Genomic DNA, 20,136 nt, shown 5'->3' with positions numbered 1-20,136 from the left:
AAGGACAAAGTGTTGGACTTGATCTTTGGTAGGATTCGCTTTCCAAACCACTAGCTTCTTGCTGATTGTAGGAACGCCTTGCGTGGTCGACTGGAGATATTTGAATCGTTTAAACCTTCAATCGTTGTTGTATCTTGGATATGTACCTTCGTGGTAGTGTCCTTGGTCTTTGATGTATTGAAAAATCATTTGTTACCTTAGAAGATCGCATCAATTTCAATTGAGTTGTTAATTTATGGCAATATTGAAGTTGGTAGAATCTCACCAAGTCTTGTCCACATTGAGTCATTCTTAGGGTTAGACTAGATTAGACCTCTTGCAAACCCTATCCTTTTGATATTTTTTTGAAAAGCTTGTTTAGTTTAGCAAAATCTTCGGCAACGTAAGGCCCCTTGATGACACAGCAATCACAACGACCACTGGTGCTTATCCACACGTAGAGACCCTACTAAAAAGAACATTGGAGTCATCCTAACTGATCCTTCTTGCGATATCTTCAGCAGTTAGCGACTTTATTCAAGAGAGGATAAGATGCCTTTGGGTATTTTATTCTGTGTATGATTGTGTACAAAATACACGTCAACAGTTTCATATACTTACTATTTATAGTAAGTCTGGAGACGATCGAGAGGGACCCTTCCTATTTTTAGTAACTCGGTGGGTTGGACAGAGGATAAAATGGTCACTTCCCAGTGCAGACAGAATGAAAAAATAATGATTATTAAAGGAGTAATTAATGTTTTAATGGCTAGAATGATAATAAAATAATTAAAAAAGATATTATAAAGTTATAACTTAACTTTGTAATTTGACGGTCAAGTCATCATTAAAGGAGGGCATTTATTGAATTAATTTATGAGCCACCAAGACCAAGGTATTAATATTAAATATTAAAAGATGCAAATGTAATAACATTTAATTATTATTAAAAATATGCTTTTGGAGGGAAATCGACTTCTTCGGGAAGTTTATATATTCAACCTTGGGAATTGAGCCATTCCATCATTGAGCATTTGTTATTCTTCACTCTTGAGCGGTGGGAAGAAACCAAGGGTTTCCAACACTTGCAGCCATTGAAGAACGTCAACTCTTTAGTGTTGCAGCTATTCTAAGGTGGTGAAATATCCATCGAGGGCAGTAATTGGAAAGGCTTCACTCAGAGGTCACATTTGTGCGAATTAAAGAAGAATCAATCAAGGGCATCAAGTAGATTGTTGATGGTAAGGAGCAAGTTACTTTGGGCAGCGATCGTTAATTGTTACACACATTATTTGCAGGTCGTACAGCTCTCTAATCTCCAGCTGTACCATTATTCAAACCAAGCAATTCGAACTTGTAATCAGTCCCAGCAGTGACTTATATGCAGCAGATTGAATTTGTAATTAGCTTCAGCAGTGGCTGCCTATAATCAGGTTTTGATAAAAATGCTTACTCATCCCTTTGGGAATGCATTTGGTTTGTAAGCCGTTGAATAAATTGAATGAGATAGAACATCAATGAAAGGAAGGAGAGGTTGCATGATAAATGTTTGATGTAATGTCTATGGTTATAATCTTCATAAATAGCATAACAGTTTGCATGCCAACTGTTTGAGTTAATGCCTAGTTTCTGTAGGTACATATTGGTTTTCCTAGGATGCATGGAAAGTGTTTGGCAATATGTCAACTCGCTGTACAAGTTGATTTCAGTCACTTATATGTATGAGAAAGGTCAAAAACAGTTAGTATATCATTTCTATTATATTATCAACCAATCATGCAATATTAGAAGCATTCAAAAACATCATTTGCAAGCATTTCAATCACATTCGTCATCATTCCAAGCAAGCATAAACAAACTGAAACACAAATCCAGCAAGCATAGAGGTTGTATGCAAAGTGTTTGATGATATTCCTTGAGCCTCTAATCAGCAGTTTGAGGTCAGAACTAGCAAGGGATACTACACACACTCGAAGACGACTTGTTAACTTTCCTTTACACTATTTGATCTTGGCGGCATTTTAAGATACCTTTGCAACATGAGATCTAGGCGGCATTTGAAGTGAGCTTTTCAATTCAATCATCAAAGCGGCTTTTTGGAAGACCTTTGCATCTTGCCCCTTGAGCAGATTTTTGGAAAACCTTTGCTACCTTTTCTCTTGGCGGTAATTTAAATGACCTTTGCAACATAGCATCATGGCGGAATTTTGAATGACCTTTACCATATGTACTCCTGGGTGGATTTTTGAATGATCTTTGCAATCATTGTCTAGGTGGCATTTGATAGTACCTTTGCAATATTTGATTGAGGGCGGCTTTTTGTGATACCTTTGCATCACAAAAATCGGATTTTTGAGGGGGCTTTGCCATCTCATCACTTGATCGGATTTTCGAGGGAGTTTTGCCATCTCAACACTTAGATCGGATTTCTAAGCCACCTTTCCAACTCCATCATGGTGGCTTTTCATGACACCTTTGCAACACTTGCTTGTGGCAGCAACTCAAGGGAGCTTTGCAAGTTTGGATTGTGGCGGCTTTTCTTAGCACCTTTGGCACTTATTCACTTGGTCGGATTTTTAGGAGGCCCTTGCAACATTGCTTCATGGCGGAAATTTAAGGTACCTTTGCCACATTTGCTTGAAGGCAGAAATTTGAAGGACCTTTGCCACATTTGGTTGAAGGCGGAAATTTGAAGGACCTTTGCCACATTTGCTCGAAAGTGGAAATTTGACCGACCTTTACAAGTGATACCCTGGGCAGATTTTTGAACTTTGTTTGCACTTCAAGGATGTTAGGTGGGCTTTTGGAGTCTCTTTGCACTCCTTAACTTGGGCGGCCAAATCAGTCCCCTTTGCATTCCAAAGCTTGGGAAGCCAAATTGATTACCTTTGCAATTTATGACCTTTGCAACTTGTGACTTTTGCCATTCAAAACCTTTGCACTTTGAAGTTCTTTGCAATTCTCTTTCATTCGTAGCATCTTGACTTCATCAAAGCTTCATTTATACAAACCTGAAATTGTTAAGCTAACATTTACCAAAATCAATCTTTTGAGTAAACTCATGCCTTTGTCAAGTTTCACATCAAAACCCTAGCTCATGCCATCTCAAACCCTTGATGCCCTCTAACTTGCAAATTGACAATCTTTTTGCATCTTGACAATCCTAGCAATTTTGCAAGTTCGACACAACCGCATCCTTAAACTCATCCCCTCTCACAAGCAAGGGCGAACAACTACTAAATCTAGCAAGCTAAACACTAAGAAACGAGAAAAAAAGTGGGGTCCTGTTGATGTGTCTTTTGTACACGACCAAACACAGAATAAAATACCTAAAGGTACCTTACCCTCTCTTGAATAAAGCTCCCGAATGCTGAAGATATCGCAAAAGGATCAATCGGAGAAGCTTCAAGGTTCTGTTATGTAGGATCTCTACTCATGGATAAGCTCTTCATGGTACGATGTGATTTTGCTGGAATCACAAGGGGACTTACACTCGATGACCTGAACGTCTGATTTGCTGGAATCACAAATCCTATTTACTAATTGGAAGATAAACAAATGATAAAAGATGCAGGGTTCAAGAAGTCTACTCTACTACCTAGAATGCGAGAAGATGGATGAATGACTAGGTGGAGCCCTACTGGGCTGGGTCTCATCATCAGGTTGAACAATTCAACACCAACTCAGTGCGATCTTCTAAGGGATATTTCAAATATGTCCAAATCGTACACCATCAGATACTGATCACCATTCAAGATAATGCGTGAACAACAGAGGTACTATGACTCGGAATTAAGCTCGTTCTATGCCAATTGACCACACAAGGCGCTCTTGCACTCAGCAAAAAGGCTAGTGGTTTGGACTAGGTGGATTCCACGTGAGTGCATTCAGTAACTTCTTTCATTCTATTTAATTATCTATCATCTAAAATGAAGATTCAACAAGAGACCATGCATATTGCAAAGAAACAACATACTTCACCATAACTACAATGAAAATGGAGTTTATTTACAATCAATGGCAGCAATTTCTTGCCTTCTCCTAATTTACTCTAATTGCTATTCTATCAGCTGACTATTCACTATTTCTAACTATTGACTCCACTACTGACTATTGACTAACTATTGTGCTTTATAAATGAGGAGCCAGGGCTTATATAGTGCTCTCAATACAATTCAATGGCTCAGATCAATTTGAGATCAATGGCCGAGATTTTACAATGAAAACCCTAATTAGAGTTTGTTACAACAAACTCAATTCTAGCCAATGAAATAATTGCATTATTTGGACACATGTCTTCTTTGGAATATTCAACCAATGGATAACCAGGGTAGGTACATCGAAGTTTGTGCCATCTTTGATGAGTCAGGTACATTGAATCTGGACAAGCTGAGGTGGACCAATCCAACTGGAGGAATGATGACTGGGATGCCACCCTGTCTGACACTTGTAACTTGGTTGATGTTTCAATTTGATGATGCTGAGAATATAACTTTAATTAACTCTTCTGAAACTATTGGCCCTAAGGATGCTTTGTCTTTGATGTGCAGGATAGATGGTGTACCTTTCCTTGAAATGCTGGACTGGAAGTGGTTGTCCCTGATGATGCTGGACTGGAGAAGGTCATCGTTGATGATGCTGGACTGGAGGAGGTTGTCCTTGATGATGCTGGACTGGAGGAGGTTGTCCTTGATTTGGCCTAGAGGAGGTCGTCCTTGATCTGGCCTGGTCTTCTTTCATCTACAAGACAAACAATAAGATGATTAAGGACACATAATATATTTATTCTAACATAGCATTTTATACCTTAAATCATCAACAAGAAGACATCAAAATGAAGTTTTCTCAAGACTCTTTCTAGGGACAGGCTCTATAAGAATTTCACCCTGGACCCTTTGGAAGGGTCAGGAGCGAATTTTGCATTCCTGGCTCAAATTCTTCTCACTTTGTGACCGTACTTGCTTAGATACATGCCCAAGGATGCCCTCATTCTCAACCAACACCAAGCTTGATGTAAATTTGGGGCAAAATAGAGGTTTTAAGAATTTTGCTCTGGAGCCTTTGGAAGGGTCAAGAGCGAAATTTGCATTTTAGGACAAAATCTTTCATGTCTCTACTCCAAAATGCCTTCCAAGGCAAGCATGCACTAGTCTTCTCTCCACCAAGGTCTGGGAATCCATCTTTTGATCTTCATCATGAGCAATTTAGGTGAAATTGGGAATTTCGCTCTGGACCCTTTGGAAGGGTCATGAGAGAAATTCAAGTTTTAGGTCTCAATTCCTCATCTCCTTCACTTCAATTCATCTTGCAGGGCAAAGTAACATCATTTCAACCTCAACCACGCCTTAGGACTCAAAGTCTTGACATGATACAAGGAGGAAATAGGTAGATTGAAGAATTTCGCTCTGGACCCTTTGGAAGGGTCAGGGGCGAAATTCTCCTTTTAGTTCAAAATTTGCATTTTTAATGATCAAAAATATTTCCAAGGCATTCCAAATAGCTTCTCTCACCCTAGTCTAGGCCTGACTTTATTCAAAATTTGGAGAAAAGGATGGTTTTAGTGTTTTTCGCTCTGGACCCTTTGGAAGGGTCAGGAGCGAATTTCTCTCTATGCTTGTTTTCCCTCACTCAACTCCATTTCTTTCACTTTCTTTACTTGAAATCTCATCCTTGGATCCCTTTCCCATGCTTGCAACATTTTGTTTGACCTCAAAATGACTAGAAAAGAGAATTTTGCTAGGAATCATGGCCAGGAACAGGGCCTATAATGAATTTCGCCCTGGACCCTTTGGAAGGGTCAGGAGCTAATTTCTTCCTCCAGCCCAAAATCATCATTATTGGAGACAACAATCCATTCAAGGGCAATCTCAAGGGCTTCAAAAGGGCAAGAACATCAATCCTCACACTCATGCAAGCTATAAAAACCCAAGTTTGACTTGACTTTGTAAGGAAAATAAGTGATTTTAGGAATTTCGCTTTGGACCCTTTGGAAGGGTTAGGAGCGAAATTCATGATTTGGCTCAATTCCTTTAAATTTGATAATCTCTGGCAACTCAAAGTCACACCTAAGGGCACTCCCAATCCTAATTCACCTTGGACCACCCTAGACTTGGCATAAAATTGAGGGAAAAGATAGGTTTTGCACAATTTCGCCCTGGACCCTTTGGAAGGGTCCAGGGCGAAATTGTGCAAAACCTATCTTTTCCCTCAATTTTATGCCAAGTCTAGGGTGGTCCAAGGTCAAGAGCGATTTTCAAGTTTTTTAGCATGTTCCTCCATCATTTAACTTCAATTCACCTCCAAGACTAAGGACACATCACCTCACTCCCATCTAGGCCATAAAAATCAAAATTTTAACTTGCCTTGCAAAGAAAGTAGGTGCTCTTGGGATTTTTGCGCTAGACCCTTTGGAAGGGTCAGGAGCGAAATCCTTGGTTTGTGCTTACTCCTCCATCTTTCAACCTCAATCAACTTCAAAAGGGCAAGAACACCTCTCCTCACACTCATCCAAGCTATAAGAACTCAAAGTTGACTTGATTTTGCAAGGAAAACAAGTGATTGTAGAATTTTTGCTCTGGACCCTTTGGAAGGGTCAGGAGCGAAATCCTTGATTTGGCTCAATTCCTTCAATTCCAATGATTTCTAGAAACTTGAAGTCACTCTTAGGGACATCTCCTTGATTTTACCTTAGCCCACACTTGATCTAGCACAAAATCGAGAGCAAAGAGAGGTTTTGAGAAAATTCGCTCTGGACCCTTTGGAAGGGTCAGGAGCGAAAATCTCATTCTTGACTTGATATTTCATCTCTTCAACTCCAAACCTCTCTAGAAGGCAACTAAACATCATTCTTCACCCCAAGGACAAGGTCTTAAGCCTAAACAAGGTCAAAAGAATAGGTTTGCAAGGAATTTCGCCCTGGACCCTTTGGAAGAGTCAAGAGCAAAATTTCCCTTTCTTGGCTAAAACCCTCACTCTCTAACGTTTTCAAACATCCCTAAGGGCAACAATATGTGGAAGGGTCCAGAGCGAAAATCCACCTAAGACTCATTTCCTCCCTAGTTTGACCAAATTTTGATGTCCAAGGCATGTTGAAAGAGAGAATGGGCATATTGTTGCCCTTAGGGATGTTTGAAAACGTTAGAGAGTGAGTGTTTTAGCCAAGAGTCAGGAGCGAAAAACTTGATTTAGGCTTTGATTGCTCATTTTTCAAACTTCAATCTTCTCTGGAGGCAAACATAGATCATTTTCCACCTAAGGAACAAGGTTTCAAGCCCAAACAAGGTAGCAAATGAGGTTTATAATGAATTTCGCTCTGGACCCTTTGGAAGGGTCAGGAGCGAAATTCATCTCTTAGGCAAAATCTTGATCATCCAAAGCATCCAACTCCCTCTCAAAGCAAGAACATACCCATTCATCCTCCATCATGTCAACACCTAGCCAAAACAAGGAAGAAAACAAGAGCTATAAAGATTTTCGCTCTGGACCCTTTCGAAGGGTCAGGAGCGAAAATCATGTTTTTGACCTTGATTCTTGATTTTTCCAACTTTAATCTTCTTTGGGAGGCAAACATAGATCGCTCTACTTGTATCTCCATCTTGGTCCTGACTTTGGCTAAAGGGAAAATGAGTGTTTTCAAGAATTTCGCCCTGGACCCTTTGGAAGGGTCAGGAGCGAAAATCTTGTTTTAGGCTAAAATCCTCCATTTCCTCCACCTCTAGTCATTTCCTTAGGCAAAAATATGTCTAACACTTCCACACAAGAAACTAGGAAATTAGTCTTGACAAGTGAGAATTTGAGGTTTATAAGGATTTTCGCTCTGGACCCTTTGGAAGGGTCAAGAGCGAAAATCTTGATTTAGGCTAATTTCCATCATTTTGTAGTCTTAAACCTTCTCTCCAAGGCAAACATGTATCCAAGTCTCCTCAACTATGCCTCAAAAATCCAAAACTTTGGCCATATGAAAGAGCAAAATAGAGGAAAAGGTGAATTTCGCTTTGGACCCTTTGGAAGGGTCAGGAGTGAAATTCATGTTTTGGTCAAAATCCTCCATTCTTCCACATTCTATCACCTCAAAAGGTAAAGACATATCATTCTCCTTCCAACTACGACCAAGGAACTAGGTTGGTAGTCTAAGCAAGGAGGCAAATGAGGATTATGAAAAATTTCTCTTTGGACCCTTTGGAAGGGTCAAGAGCGAAAATCATGTTTTAGCCTCATTCCACGGGGACGCATCCCCCCCCTTTTTGGGAGCGTCCCCCCGTCAGAAACGTCTCGGGGACGGGGGGACGGCACGCGACGTCCCCCGCCGTCCCGCCACCGCCACCCAAGCGCTGCCGGGACACGGAGATGTCCCCGCGTCCCCGCTCTCCCAAGGAGACAGGGAGATGTGGAGACGTCTCCTTGGGAGACGTCTGGGCGTCTCCCAAAGAGACATGGAGACGCCTCCACGTATCTTGGGAGACGTTTGGGCGTCTCCCCGTCCTTCAAGAGACGTGCAGACATCTCTCCAAGGACGGGGAGACGCCCAGACGTCTCCTGTCGCCCCCACATATATGCAATATTTAATATTAAAATTTTAAAAAAAAGTGACTTTTTAAGTTTTTTGAGGGTTAAGGGGTAACTCTAATTGGACGTGGGCCAAAAGAAAAATAACACCCAACGCCTTTAGAAAATAATAAAAGTATTTTTGGCCTCGCGGGGCGCTGCCTCTCGACCCCGCCCTGTATCGCAACAGGGAACGCGCAAGGGGCGCTGCCCCTTGACCCCGCAAGGGGCGATGCCCCTTTACCCCAACTTGGGGGCGCTGCCCCCAAACCCCCGTTGAAAAATATAGGGGGAAACCGCGCCGATAGAAGTAGGGAAAATCTAACCTCCAAGTCTGATTAGGCTCCATATAACAACACAACTTAGAAATCTTGGTATTTAGATTTAGTATTTCAAATTTCCTATAGTCTCATTTGAAATATAATTCTTACACTGTAATACTGTCATACATCTTTTCAAAACTAGTTTTTCAAGTACTATATGTATATGTATAACTATATCAGCACCACCACCCCGCCACCCCCCCGCCGCCGTCCCCCCGCCGTCCCCAAACTTAGGTCCTTGGTCCCCCCGTCCCAGAAACGCGTCCCCCCGTCTCCCCGTCCCCAACGCCCGTGGAACACTGTGTTTTAGGCCAAAATCCTTAACTTCATCTCTTTTAGTCACTCCCTAAGGCAAGAACATATCCATCTACCCCCACTATGATCAAGGAACAAGACTTTCAGTGCAAACAAGGAAGAAAAAGGGGTCTTCTAAGAATTTCGCTTTGGACCCTCTGGAAGGGTTAGGAGCGAAATTCCTCTTTGAGCTCAAGTCTTGGCTTCATTTTCACATTTCTTCATTCAAACAAGTGCCTTTTCCTTCATTCAAACCTAGGAATGGGTTAGCTTATAGTTTGGGTCAAGGTGGAGGGTCTTGTAGAGGAATTCGCTCTGGACCCTTTGGAAGGGTCAGGAGCGAAATTACTATTCTAGGCTCAATTCACCTTCAAACTGACTTGACTTTGTCTTAGACTTGATCCTAGATCCATTTCCTTCTATATCCTTGCCCATTCGCTCAACCACTTTTTGACTTAGGTGAGATCCTGAGTCCTAGGTGAATTTTCGATCTGGACCCTTTGGAAGGGTCATGAGCGAAATTTGACATTTTAGCCTCTTTGTCAAGATCATTTTATGGAATAAAACATTTAAGTATAAGAAAGACTTATACTTCAAGTTATATTCCATATATATTGTCAGGATGTTTGAGAGTGGTTGCGGACATCCAGGAGTTATAATGCAAATTCTAGTTTTTGGAGGATTCTTCAGTTTTCCAGACAGACAAATTTCAGGATCAGGACATTCCAGACTTAGCCAAATTTCAGGGCATTTGAAGATCAGGATGACATTCCAGACTTCCTCACTCACCAACTTGACCTAGCTCGGACCTTCAAGGATGATACTCACTCACCAAGCAAGACACAATTAGCAACAAGAGCAAAACCAGGCCCTAAGGAAGACTTTCAAAGAAACCCTACCTGGAGCATCTACTGACTCAACCTAGCTCAAGCAGAGCCTGCTATCCAGTGATCCCCCTGACAGCACTCATCATGGAAAGGCTAACAGACAAAACCCTAAAAGACCCAGTAAACAAACCCTAGAAAGCAAAAAGCAGGGGTCCCCATTTGCAATGGGGCGATGTGTGAATACGTCACAACAGGTCCCCATTTGCAATGGGACAATGTGTGAAGACGTCACAACAGATGGCTTCTGGAAAACACTCGGTAATGGCTTTTGCATGTGAACTGTAGATGGGCTCTACTGCGAGATTCTTTTGCAAATTTGGCGGTGCAAATCGTGGGATTTTTTCTCTACAACTAGTCCTCCTTCATTGTGTTTTGCTCGTGTTTTTCTTAGCTCCTGCATCCTCCTCAGTTGTGTTTGCTATGTTTTTTTATTCTTCGATTTGCCCTTTTTATTATGCAAATTGTGGGATAAAATAGAAGGTTTTTATTTGCTGCTGAAAAAAGATGGAAAAAAATATTCTAAATTCGCACAAGTCAGTCAGATTCGTTTTGGAAATTTCCGTTGAAGATGTTGGATTTGTTGGGATTCGAAGGAAATTCCTTGGAAACGATTGAAGTTAATAAAAAACGAACCCTGTTGGAATCCACAAGGTATTTTGGGCGTACCAGTTTCCAATACGTATCATACATAGAAATGGTAGGGCAAACTTGTCGTACCTGCAACTTAGAATTGTGTTAGGAGGGGGTTGAATTTTACTTGGGCAAATTTTGATGATTTTTACCTCCTTGGTCCAATGTAGTGTACACTTGAAATCCAAGACACTTGATGATATGCTTGCAATTCCTAACGGAACTACACGCCAATTTGGCATTACATGCCCCTTAATCTACTCCTAATGACACCCTACACTCAAACAACATCAACCACCACAACGACTTAGCAACTTAAACAACTTTAACAATATGACAACATAGCAATCTTTAGCAATTTTGACAGCTTTTGCAACATAACTCAACTTTCAACTCTAAATTCACAAGATAAACCTCTTCTCAAAAGAAAAGGCCAACGACTAAGAGACTACTGCCAAGGTAAAACGACCCAGCAAAACACCTAAGCTAAGAAAAAAGTGGGGTTCCCTATTTGCAATTGGGTGATGTGTGATAACGTCACAACAAGATCTACTACCCAAATCCAACCTCACAAAGTAATGAATCACTTATAATGATTAAGTAGACACCAACTTACTAGAGACACCAATCCCCTTAATGTACTTGTGAGCACCAACCCACTAGACACACCAATCTCACATGCCTAGGTCTAAGCAACAACTTAGTAAGTAGGACCTCAATCTCAACAATATGAATGATATGAATTTAGGACCTTCAACTTCAACATACAACTTGCATCTAATCTGATCAACCTACAGACACTCTCCTACACAACATATGATGTTCTGCTAATGGCACAGATGAATCAAGAAACTATACTCAACCTCATTCTCCAATTCACATGATATGACCTTGTATCCTCAAATTTACATAAAAACATTAAGAACCACACATAGAAATGAATCTAGGATGTGTGTGTGTGTGTGTCACAACTACAATTATAATCACAAGTCGGCTCAATACATAATTAATCATCTACAAGTCGGCCACACAAAGTCTTCACCAAATGCATAATAGGCCAAGTCCAATTAGCCCACACAATCGATAGAACAAGGAAACACTCCACACACTCTATAGGGTAGCTTAATCTGGTCCCAAAGGTTGTCCACACACAATCTCCAGCGAACACGCATGCTACACTTTATCTGCAAGTCGGCCTCATCAAGCATGTAATAGGTCTAGCCCAAAAAGCTCACACACATTTCCACACAAGGAATCACATCATGCAGATCCTACTGAGGATCTGTCTGGTCTCAAGGAACATCCACCCTTAATCAACAACGCAACATCAAACTGCTACCACATCATTCCGGAACACAAACCGGGTCAGCCAACAACACAGGAACCAAACTAACAAAATAAACATTATGTTTCGTTGCACCATAATTCTGAAAACTCTGGATAATGATAAAAACATGTATAGGTATACTCACCATTCAAACTTCAAGACAAAACTCCTAAGCATGAGAAAATGCGAAATACAGCAGGTTACCAAACCAAGCTCACTGTCTGAGTAACATACCTCAATCACTTTGAAACAGACTTTCAAAACACTTCCATCAACATGAGTAGATGACAAGATATTATTATGTTTCGTTGCACCATAATTCTGAAAACTCTGGATAATATGATAAAAACATGTATAGGTATACTCACCATTCAAACTTCAAGACAAAACTCCTAAGCATGAGAAAATGTGAAATACAGCAGGTTACCAAACCAAGCTCACTGTCTGAGTAACATACCTCAATCACTTTGAAACAGACTTTCGAAACACTTCCATCAACATGAGTAGATGACAAGATATTATAGACATATCCCAATTAATTCCATAGTCATCTCAATTAATGGTACTGCCACACCTCAAAATGCTCTGAAATGACAAGACAGTAACATAATTTCTCATCCTTCTGGATGCCATAAAAGTAAGCAGCATACTGGTGCTCAACTGATAACATTTGTCCAACAATATCTCTTAGAGACAACATCCTTCTGACATCAATGACAACATGTGTCCAAAAGGTATGGCATGATAGGTCATCTCTACCTTAACTTGAGACATTGCTTCTCTATAGCTATGAGTTTCTATGTCAAGGTTGCTTTGCTGGTTTTTTGTTGCTTAGAATAGCAAATAGTATATGTAAGGTTGTGTAATATTTGTGCCTCACTGCTACATCTAATCATAGAGTTGTTAACGCAGTCTTTATAGATTTCTTGTGCTTATGTAAGCTTGTTGCAAGGATGAGGCCCTATTGATACAACCCCCATAAATTACCTACAAAATACACGGAAGAAATTTCTTTAGATTGTTTAGTCTTTCTAACACCAAACTACCTATTCCTTGAGGTATCCTATTTAAATAGTAAACTTTTACAGCATTGTTTCTTTTTAAGTTTAGATTATATGCAACCCTTCAATAATCCATCAAACATTTCCCAAATCACCTAAATAACAGCTCTTTTTGTCAATTGAAGCTAGTCTTCTTTTTTTCTTAAATCTCAACTAGGAGTAAATTCTTTACTAAGTGTTATTACTAGATATTGTAAACCATTTATCCTAATATCATCCTCAACATCTACAACTAAATTAGTCCACCAATTTTGAGCTATGCTAGAAAAATTTCTAGCAACTACATCAATATTTGTTATGTTGTTCCATCTATCTACTTGTTGTAGGGTCAAATAATGGTTTCCCATAAAAAAATCGAATCAAATGGATTTGGATCTCCATCAATGTTTAACTAGTGTTGTACCCAATTCCAAACTTGATTGTATTACGTACAACTCCTCCATCATCAATTTATTGGTTGTTTGTGTTAAGACGAACTCGAAAAATGGTCATTTTTGGTCAAACAACAAGTTGTCAAGTCAAAGTCAAGCTTTTCAAATTGTCAAATCATTTAGCATGTCTATCATTTTAAATTTTCTTTTCAACAATTATCTATTTTTAATTAATAATTTATTATTAGTTATTAATTGATATTTCTAAAAATTGATATTATTGTTATTAAAAAATCAAAAGATATCAAATATAATAGAATTGTTTATTGTTAATAATTATTATTATTAAAAATTAAGAAAAGTGTGATCAGCCTCTATAAAGTGCATCAACCAAAAGTAAAAATTAGAAAAAAAAAATATGACGAGTGATGGAACACAATCAACATCTGAAATATCAATGCCAAATGATTAGTGATGATACAAACTAGTTCATCACCTAGCTTCCTATTCACACTTGTTACTTAAGTTTACTTAGGGTACACGTAGGATAATTATTACTTTATGTCTCAAGTCAAAAGATTAAGACACGTGTCATAATCTTATGCAATCCCATGTTCACCTTGGCCTATATAACCAAAGGGTTCCCTTTGTAATCTCAATCTATTCTAATATATCATTTGCATCCTTTGATAGAATAGCATTATTCTCTCATAGCTGATCTTTCTTGTGCTTTCATGAGAAACCTAGATCTTGGGTGGCTACAATCTTCAGCCAAATATTGCATGGTATAGAGAATTCTATAACAATTTTTGCATTCCTCATAAGGTGCCCATGAACCTTGACTAAACTCACATTCTGAATCTTTATCATGATAATTTGCTTCAAAGAATCCATCAAACAAAGGAAGCAAACAATTAAATATATCATTTGTATGGTGCAATTGCTAGCTTTTGTCACAAGGACTAAAGTGGGAACATGATTCTCTAATAGAATTTCTTCCACAGTATCCACTTTTGTAGCTTATTGACCACTAATGTATCTTCAACTCTTGATTTTTCATTGCTATATAGGACAGCTATTGACAACAACGGTGATAATGATTCAAGCTTCAAAAGAAAATTCACTATGTCCTCCACTCTCAAGGTGTTGTAGGAAAATGTCAAGATCTTGCAATGTGTTCTCTGTATCCAATCTTAAAACAAGATGTGTTTCAGATAATAAATTGTCCTACAACAAAATATATATATTCTTCATTCAGCTGTGATTTTTCCTCGACCTTGTCCTACGCAAGTTCTTCAAACAGTACTTCAAATGCATATGAAACTTCTTTCGATGCATCTTCATCCATGGCATAGTTGGTGTCTTCTTACTCAACATAAAAATTTGGATAATCATTTTTCTCTACAAACATTTGTGAAACCTTGTCTTCTTTAACGAATGAACCAAGCAGAAGAATCTACACTAAACTCAATAAAGAATGGGAATTGATTAAAATTAGCATTAGCCAAACAATCAGCTAATGTGTTAGCTTCCAAAAATGAACTGGAAAAAGGAACATTTTAAAAGGAAGCCTTCTTTAACAAATCCATCCAACCTCCAATTCTTGGCAAACCACTTTTGCATCCCATTCCACCAACAAACTTTGGACTCCCAGCTTTTTGGTAAGATCTTCCAACAAAACCATAACTTCAGCCTCATTCTTGATACTACGGGGGGAAGAAAAGAATGCTTCCAACACTGAAGAACTGTAAATGTCTCTTATTACATAGCCCCCACTAGCACAGCCCACATTTTCTTGAGAAGCTCCATCAAAATTCAATTTTGAACTCAAACTCTCCTCCAAAGACAGGCGCCAATGCCCATGATGCTCCCGCTGCTTCTTATTTACACAATCCTTCACCTCATGTATCTGAAAAAGCTCCATCAAAATTCAATTTTTAACTCAAACCCTCTCCCAAGGAGAGGCACCAATGCCCATGACACTCCTTTTTACTTGCTTTTTAGTTTTTCCTTTTCCCTCTTTTTCTCTTTTTTCTGTATATTATCTTGTGTATTTCAGCCTGGCAGAATTTCACACACCTCTGATTCAGGATCCTTGACTAGGGTGCACATGTCTACTAGGATGTATAAGAGATGCACCCACACCTGCGCACAGAAAACAGGTGTGCTTTGAGTGAAGACCAATTCTGACCCCAGAATGGGCCTCATTCTCCACCTAAGCAATCAGTTGTCATGAGATTCCAATGGTTAAAATAATCCATCTTATTTTAAGTAATCAATTGCATTGGGTTACATGATCGTACGATTCATTGAATATGATAATATTTGTCATTGCAATGTAATTTATGCTGTGTTGGTTCACTGCAAACAATAGTAAACGTGAACTCAAAGAGGTACAGAATGCTAAAATGCTGTTTATAATCTTTGCAAATTCCATACATTTCTCGATGGTGGTTCAGATACAAGGAATCAAAACAATCTGATACACTCAAATCAATAGCTCGTTTTGAAATAGCTGTATCAGTATGTAGTTGCATGGTATGCAGCTTTCTTTCTGTATCAGAATACCTCAAATTAACATCAAGTAGTGATTTTCAAAGACTGTTGATAGATGGGACAACTCTCTTGGAATGCATTTTTGGTTTAGGCAAGCAGTTGATAGGGCAATTTTTACCATTGCAGTTGTTAGTAACTTAGTAGGATGTGCAACAGAAATTTATAACTTGAGAATAGGTGGAAAGTGAGATTATATGTAACATTATTTTTCATTTTACCCCAGTCATGGATATAGTTGATACTAATACTAAAAGCATGCCATATATTTCAAGGACCATGTCAACAAATTACTTTCGTTTGATTCATCTAGATTATTTAGCCAATGGAAACTCCCCGCTATGTTTCTAGACTCTACAATTGCCAAAGCAACATCTATTAGCAAGTTGTAGGTTCTTACACCCCACCATAATAAATGCAGCGATGAAAAACTGAGGGAGAAACACACCTCAAGCATTATAACCCAGCACGGCTGTTCATTTACATTACCTGCATTATGAAGCACAAAATGATTATGAAGAATTATGCCAATTCAATCACAAAAAAGCTTCTTTCTAAAGCATTTTCATGTCAGCTATGATACTAGATCTACCATCTTATTAGCTAAGTTTCAAAATGTGTGTTTGTTATGTATGTATGTGCATATATACATGAAGATATGTGTGTATGTATACATACATACATACATACATACATACATATATATATATATATATATATATATATATATATATAGAGAGAGAGAGAGAGAGAGAGAGAATTCTAATATATTTAAGCAAAAATTACAGAATCAAATTTCTTGTGCACCTACAAAACATTGCTTATTGATGTCCATTTTGAAAATTTGATCATTCATCTTGTTAGTCTGAAATGATAAGTTCTTGAGTGTCATGGTTATCACTTCATTGTTTTTGTATGTCATAGGTGAAATCCATCATTCTACGAATGCGTTGATTATTTTCATTGAGACAATGGATGAACTTCAAACTCTAGTGGTTATGGTCTATATCAAAAAGTAGTCAAAGCAATGAAATTGACTAACTATAAGATAAACTAACGACATGACTCCTAGTGTGCACTTTGTCAGAGTTGGAAAAAGTGATTAAGTACCAAAAAAGGTTACAAACTCACAAGTGCACGTTTTTTGTGTGCCTCCCTTGGCTAAGAGCCTAAGTGACCAAGGTGTGTACTTTGGGTATAAGTGCCAAAAATGCAAAGGTTACAAACTCACAAGTGCACATTTTTTGTGTGCCTCCCCTGGCTAAGAGCCTAAGTGACCAAGGTGTGTACTTTGGGTATAAGTGCCAAAAATGCTAAAATTCACGAAGTCAAAAAAAAGTGGCTAAAGTTGTTAAAATTGTGTGCTTTTCTTGTTGGGATCAAAAGTTTAGTGACAAAAGATCTCCAAAAGTGCAGTTCCACTCGGTGACCACCTGCATAAGCATACTTTGGAAATATTGCATTTCTTGACAATTGGTAATGAGTTGTTCCGGATCATTTGGATGCTTTCAAAAGCATTTTGACTTAATTGGAATCAATAAATGTAAAGATGGATGAAGTGGAAAGATGATCTGCTTAAACTTTTAGGAATTTGTGTCTAAGGAAAGGAAGTTGTTGTTCTTGAGGGAGGTTTATAACTCCAAGGTGGCTGTACATTTTGGAGTCACCAAGATCATTTCAAACCTTTACTGGTATGTATTTTGGCCATATATGCAAGAAGACGTCTCAATATTTGTTAGGATTTGCAAGTTGTGTAGTGTAAAAAAACCAAGCAACTGGAAATTGGTGTAGTATCAATCATAACCCATACCTTCTCATCTTTCAGAAGGCATTTCTATATTTGCAGGAGGTTCACATGTCAAAGAAAGGGTGCGATTATCTTTCTGAAGTGGTTGAGTGTTTTACAAGACGTGTTCTTATTCCATGCATGAAGAAACTCTCAATTAAGGATACAATTGAGCTATTCTCTGCACTTGTGTGATTTTATCTCAGTTGGCACAAAGGTATTGTATTGAATAAAGATTCAAGGTTTCTAGGCAAGTTTTGGTGTGCTCCATGGAAAAATATGTAGACTCGATTGAAAAGGTCCATCCCTTTCCATCAACCAATGGATTGTCAGACTGAGGGTGTTAATAGTATTTTCGTACGGCTGCTAAGGGGTTATAATCAAAAGCACTCAAGAACCTGGGATGAGGCTACTCCTTACATTCAGCACTCCTATTACAGAGATACACACATTTCTACAAATTTATCACCATTCAAGATGTGTTTTGGTTACTCACCACGAGTCCCATAAATTTTGCAGTGCCTCAGCCAAATGAGGATGGCAAAGATGAATACTTAGAAATACAAAGAGCTCAAAAGTTCATTGAACACATTCAGCAAACTTAGTTACAAGTACATAAAAAACTGAATGAGAATCAAAACAAGTACAAGAAGAGGCATGATTACCACCATTGGTACCCCTACAAAACTTTGCCTGTGATCAAGTTTGCAATCAGTGGCCATGCCATTCTTGTTGTGTTATCAATGTCAACTGAATTAACCCCACTATCAATTTGGAATGTCGCCAGGTCATGGTCTAGCTTGTCAATCAACAATGGTTGCAAATTGCTCAAGAGCGAGATATGCCAAACAAAATGATAAAGATCCCAATAGTTTCATAGCTCCAATACAAAAAGAAGAATGGATGAAATCACACTCAATGTTTAGATGCTTGAATGACCAGGTTGACAAGCCATTCGTGATGGCTATGACAACTTGATACCAGACGAAAAGGTTGTGAAGGACATATAAAAGTGTGCCTAAACAAGAAAAGGAAGGGATCAATCATATGTGACATCATTTGAGAGTGGCAATCCCCAATATGATCTCTTCTCACGAACCTTGAAAAGTGGCAATGACAGTCACAAACCACAAAGAGGAAGAAATCAATTTAAGTTACACTTTTTAGATTGATCAGCCAGCATCAAACCATTACAAGTAGATATGACAAGGTTAACCTAAAAACATGATGACAAAGAAGTGGGAAATGGCTCATAAAAGTGCACCGAACATTTGAGGAGGTATAAAGTCATAAGAAAATCACCGTTTTGGGGTGGTAAAGCTACTAAAAAATTCTGATAAGAGATTGTAAAAGAGGCAAAGTGCGCATGAACCCACAACCAACATGTAGTGAACATGTTAGTGATATATGACAGCCCAAAGAAAGATCCAACTTGGTAAATTTTGCACATTTCCGTGGCAAAGCCACAAAGAAAGCATGATATAAAGGTGGCAAAATAGCCTAAAAATGTGACTCAAGTAAAAGCCAATTAAATAAGTGGCTTGGCACATGAAAATTCCGACAATGAGAAAAAAGGCAACTTAAGTATCATTTTGAGGTGACAACACCACATAAAAACTCTACCTTGCTTCTTAAATCAGTAACTTCAGATTTTCAATGCCAAGTCAAATGTTAAAACCAAAATTAACAAATCATAGCCATACCTTATCACCATGCGGCCTAAGTTAAGAAGAAAGCAAATATTTATAACAGGAAGAGCCTATTCAAGGCTAAATAGAATGTTTTATTTCCTCTTTCCAATGATTGAAGTAGAATTGTCTTAATGTAAGGCTTTCTGAGATTATTTTATTACTATTTGATCCTAAAAAATTGCCTCTAAAATCTTATAAATTAGTGTCTTAAGCATACTATCTACAATGATAGTTGATGTCAAACTTATGCTGCAGAAGTTGTTAAGTTATTGTATTTTTTTGACAGTTAATGAATGATGGTGGATATTAAGCCTATGTTACAGAAACTATTTTTGAGTTGTTTTTCAATACTTGTTAAATCTATGTTTGCAATTCCCTAATGTAAATTGAGAGAATAGTTTTGATTCAAACTTTATATTGACAAAATCTATCTATTTAAATTGTAATTTTTGAATGTAATTTAACTATTTCCTTGATGAAATCCTATGGTGTTCATCTGTTAACCATTTCCAATTAATGTTAATTTACTAGTGTTGTATTTAGCCAACAATCAGCATTCATTTGTGATTTTCTTTCAAATCTATGTTGCAACTGAATGTTGATCTCTACTTTAGCCAATATAAAGTTGTCTCTATTCATGCTTGATAGTTTACCCTCCCAAAATCTAAAAAAATCACTACAAGTCGTGAG

The 20,136-nt window shown here is 38.3% G+C and overlaps 1 protein-coding gene across 5 annotated transcripts in view; it reads right to left on the bottom strand.

The window, feature by feature from the left end:
* The window catches only part of LOC131071320 (uncharacterized), a 235,534-nt gene that overhangs the window by 105,515 nt on the left and 109,883 nt on the right, over positions 1-20,136 (bottom strand). For all 5 annotated transcript variants that reach the window (XM_058007113.2, XM_058007130.2, XM_058007125.2 and 2 more), the window contains exon 8: positions 16,418-16,458. In XM_058007113.2, coding sequence (XP_057863096.2) covers positions 16,418-16,458 — 41 coding nt within the window. The remainder of the gene's footprint in view (positions 1-16,417; positions 16,459-20,136) is intronic.

This window comes from Cryptomeria japonica, chromosome 1 (assembly GCF_030272615.1).
Source record: "Cryptomeria japonica chromosome 1, Sugi_1.0, whole genome shotgun sequence".
In the NCBI taxonomy this organism is placed as follows: Eukaryota; Viridiplantae; Streptophyta; class Pinopsida; order Cupressales; family Cupressaceae; genus Cryptomeria; species Cryptomeria japonica.
The sequence above is the reverse complement of the archived record's forward strand: the minus strand, read 5'-3'. Positions and strand labels throughout refer to the sequence as shown.